Here is a 4,757-nt window from a genome sequence, read left to right as displayed (position 1 = left end):
AATATTTTCGTGGATTCGAATAGAAATTTCCCATGGATTCCTTGTTGTAGAACAGGTATATCTTTCCCATATATCTGTGGGAATATATTGTTGTAAAATACGTCATTGCATTTTCGACGTTTCCCTTAACCAAATTCCCGTGGGAAAGTGAGACTGGACAATACACTCCATAGCGACTTCTTCTCCAGGGAAACCAAGGACTTACTTTTGATTTCCCTATAAATATTAAGAAAATTTGGAAACCAGCCAAGAATTTAAAGATCTCGTCCGAATCATCAATCGAAGGAATTTCCGAGTCTTCGCCGAACAAACGGATTGGGGAAAAACCTTTACAAACAGACAAGTTCTCCAACCAAAAATATATTTGCTAAATAATTATAGAATAGTTACTTCCGTCAGATTTTCTATGGTTCGGTTTCCGTCAATTTCGAGAATATCCTGTTGAAGAAAATCCTCAAAATAGTTCTTAACGTAAGTGAAAAATATTTGTACTTCAATCAATGGCAGAACATATTGGTTGTATTTTGTGATCTTTTTTGCCACAAATTCGCAAAAATCTTCCGGTCGAGCGACCGACCTGGGAAATATAGTGGCTGGACTTTCTGTGTCTGGTTCCTCTTCTTCTTCGTTCTCTTCAATGAGCTAAAAATTGATTGCATTGTTGAAGACCTCCTCTTCCTCTTCGTCTTTAATGATGTCGTTCTTCTTTTCGATCTATTTTGTATTATTTTATATTTTGGGACAAAAATTGGCCGCGGATTGAAAAACTCGTTTGTGAATAGATTTCCTGTTATAGAATCAATCCGTTGAGTGGTCTTTCTAATGAGCAGATCGTCATCGGGGATCTAATTTTAGTCAATAGTTGTCATATACCTTTATATTGATTATGTAATCAGGTTTGAGCTCAAGGTTTTTCAAAATTTCAAATTGTTCAGGAATTGTCAAAAATTCGTCATCCAAATTTGGAAAATCGTCTAAAACAAAACCTAAAAATAAAAATTTAAATAAATGAATACCAAGATTGCTGACTTCGGGAGACTTCAGTTTCATTTTTAGGAGGTTTATGACCATTTCTGAAGGAATCTGACCACCCCGAAGTAAAATCTCACTCAATGACTTTCCTATATCGCTCTCGGATTCCACGTATTCTTTAACAATTTGGGTGGCTGAAAAACTGTCATCACCTGATTCAAACTATTAATAAGCTCTAAATTCCACTCTGCCGCTAATTTTTTGGTCACCGTCGTTTTCCCTGATCCTGGTTTACCAAAAACAACTATGCATGTGGGCTTTGCGAAAATTTGTTTAAGTTCTGCCTAGTAATTAGAAATGTTTATAAATTGCATTTTGTTCGTCGTAAAAATCCACATCTTTGCTGTAAAACTTTTTGTGAGATTCATTTACAATTTCCTCGTCATCTTTTATTAATTGAAAAGAAAAAGAAGTTTGAGAATTTGTCGTATAACTCTGGAAATATCACAATATTTTTATACTTCCATCCAAATACTAAATTAGTTACTTGGATATATCATAAAAATAAAATACTTAACACTCTTTATCAAATAATTAACAAAAAATATTTTGTTAATTAGCTGAATTTGATGCAAAAATAAAGAAAAACAATAGTTAATAAATCGAGATGTGAAAATTCATTATGATTGTATTAATCAATCAGTAAAATAACATTATCTAAAGTTTCAAGGATTTTTTTTGCTAAATGTCTGCTATCACAGGCGACGCCCGCGAATCGAGATGGTTTTTCGAGCGGATATCCCTTGCGATACGCTCTAACTCTTTCTCGATCGCGTCGGCTTCTCGCCCATGAAGCTTTTAATTAATTAACTTGTAGTTATTATCAAATAGTTTTTTTTTCAAGGATTTATGACAACTTGCATTTTATTGGACTAATTTCTATATGAACCGTTTTATATTTTTTACTGAAATCACATAAAACACAAATAAAATTCCATTTTTCCAAAATAAGAGAATAAAACCGGTTGTTAGTGTGATTAAAGAATAAGTAGTTAATGGCCGACGACGTCGAATTCTGGGTAGGTAACTTGATTCATAACTCCACAAAGATTTTCTTTTCGCGAAATTTTGATATATCCATGATCCCCCCAGTTAGTTCCCCAAGAATTCTTTATAAGCCAGTAATCCAAGCCATGATTTGTTGTTCCATATCCTACCAGCAAAACTGCGTGGTTCAGAATGCGAGAAGCTAAAGAAATAACAGTTTAAGAAAACAGCATCTCAAATCTGAATATACTCCACCGAAATATAAGCCAAAGGTCCAAGGACTCGCATCAATTCCGATGGATAGGGGGCCTTACAATATCATGCAAGACGAGGCTACCTTTTTGAATGAGTGCGTTCATTATGGAGTATTCTGTTGGAAGAATTCTTTTGAAAGTTTTAAATTTAATGTATTGTTTAAAAGGGCCGAGTTTACAAGTCTTGTCCTTCAAATAAGAATAGTCACTTACCTCTCCTCTGTATTTTCCATACTCAGAAGTGGTGGCCAATCCAAAATTCTTTATGAAGGAATAAGATCCGACGTCCAATCCTCCGAAACATCCTTGATTCTCTTGATTCCATGAACAGTCCACCAAATGTTGTTCAGAGAAATCAATTTTAAGACCGGTCTTTATGTAATAGTGGGATTCAAACACTCCTGTTGTTGCAAAAGACCAGCATGATCCGCAAGCCCCTTGATTTTTCACAGGTGTCACTGCATCTGCAAATCAACTCAATGTCATTACCAGATGACAACCAACTGAAATTAATTGGAACCGTTTTGTTATTGAAGAAATCCGAAAATTTCTTTGAATCTTGTTTCATCAAATCATGTCCTTTCTTTCCCAGATGACATTCTCTTTTCGAAGGGCCTGTTCCATGGTTGTACCAGTGCTTTATTCCTCGTTCATTAAGTCTCAGCTTGTAAGAACGAGTCTTTTTGTTATGTTCAGCTACTAATCTAGGCCACTCAAATCACCCAAATCACCTCTTTAGTTCAACAAGACTCCTCTCCTTTTCTTTCCACGAATCTTCGTTGTCCTCAAAACCTCCGTGGAATTTTCTCCAAATATCATAGTGCTCTGCAAGACCCTCATGAAAGTGTTGATTCTGACAATAATCTGTACATGAGGCAAGTGAGAATAATACTCAGAAACAGTTTTTTAATATCCTTATCGGTTTTTTCAGTAGGGATTTGCTTATAGTTTGTATATTTGAGAATATTTTTACGAATAAACTTCTTTTGGTCATTGATAATTTTTGTAAATATAATCTCGTATCTAACTGGAATCAAATTCATGTCCGTGAATAATATATCGGTATGAATAATATTAAAATCAATTGATCTTTTCCAAGCATAACAAGGCCCATTTATGCCCACGTCACCGTTATTGTCGGACTGACATTTATAGGTCCCGGGCATTTTCTTGCAAATATATATAACTTAACAAAACCTTAAAATTAGTCATAATGGGAAAGATTCTTTTATAATTATCTATTTGTAGTAGTTTTTTGCATCTTTTTCTGGGGACTCCATCAAAGGACGTCGGAAAAATGTATATATTTCCATATTTTAGAGAACGTAACAAATATGTTTCCCCTATGGTTGTAGATTAGTTATTTTATACCAGAATCTACTGATATAATAGAAGAATCTGAGAACGAATCAAAGCTTGCTTTTAAATCTATGGTTCTATTCTCGGATTGGATCTCCATTTGTGCATCAACCTGGTACCTATCGTCAATCTTTGGCATGTCATTTTCTGATGACTTCACTATGTGGAAAACTATATGAGTCAAGCTAAAAATGACTCACAAAGTAATAAGGATATCATGGCCTGAATAATATTAAGGTCAAGTTATTTGTATGTTGAACATTTGGTTGGCCATTATATTATAATATTTAAATAAAATAATTAATTATATCTTTAACTCTGATGACTAAGTCACAATTTGGAATCAAGTAAGATAATTAACTTTTTTGTTTCCTCTTTTACTCATAAAAAGTTGTGTGGCTGGTACAAGCAAAACCTTAGTCACATGCCTCTAAATTTGTGGTGTGTTAGTTTTTGTTGATGACTAAATCGTTTCCATGGCTCTGTAACAACCTGGACACCCCGAATATTGACTCATCGTCGTCATCAACGTGGCCAAAATAAGGACTAACTCTTTCCAACATGAAATTTCAACTTAAATTTGTAGAATGAGAATTTCATTTTTATTCAAAACTAGTTTATGAATTTTAAAAGTAGTGCTATGACCATTGCTTATTTAGAAACGAATACAGAAGTATAGTTTTTATGGAGTCTCGGAGGACATTAAAGTCTTGTTGATTCCCTTGATTGTATAAGATTTAATTTTAGAAAAAAGATTCTCAATTGGGTTCAACAGCGGCAAGTAAGAATGTAAAAAATTTAATTCATCACACAATTCTTTTACACAACTTGAATGATGGAACTTTACGTTGTCGATTACTACAGCAATATTTTCTGTAAAATACCATTTTAGTGCATTAGATAAAAAATCAAACCTCCATTTTCCCCCTAAAAGCAGGAGAGAGATTTCCAACAAAAAGGAGTGAAAATTTAAATAAAATATTTTAACTAAATTACCCTTTAAAGAAGCAATTCGTGAAATTATATATTGTGACCTTTTGAAGCTGGCTAAAATAATACAGGATCAATGTCGAATACGCGAAGGAAAGACTACAAAGAATACTGGACGACTTATATGGATGGCTA

At 33.8% G+C, this 4,757-nt stretch overlaps 1 protein-coding gene across 1 annotated transcript; it reads right to left on the bottom strand.

Moving 5' to 3' along the window:
- Positions 1 to 2,024: 2,024 nt before the first annotated feature.
- Positions 2,025 to 3,439, bottom strand: LOC115227975 (cathepsin L1-like). Its single transcript, XM_029798660.1, has 3 exons — positions 3,247 to 3,439; positions 2,453 to 2,737; positions 2,025 to 2,221 (listed from the first exon to the last, which is right to left on the bottom strand). The coding sequence occupies exons 1-3, from the start codon at positions 3,437 to 3,439 to the stop codon at positions 2,025 to 2,027; spliced, it is 675 nt and encodes a 224-aa protein (XP_029654520.1).
- Between the last annotated feature and the right edge of the window lie 1,318 nt (positions 3,440 to 4,757).

This window comes from Octopus sinensis, unplaced genomic scaffold (genome assembly GCF_006345805.1).
Source record: "Octopus sinensis unplaced genomic scaffold, ASM634580v1 Contig08756, whole genome shotgun sequence".
Lineage (NCBI taxonomy): Eukaryota > Metazoa > Mollusca > Cephalopoda > Octopoda > Octopodidae > Octopus > Octopus sinensis.
Note: the sequence above shows the minus strand (reverse complement) of the source record. Positions and strands in the feature narration are given on the sequence as shown.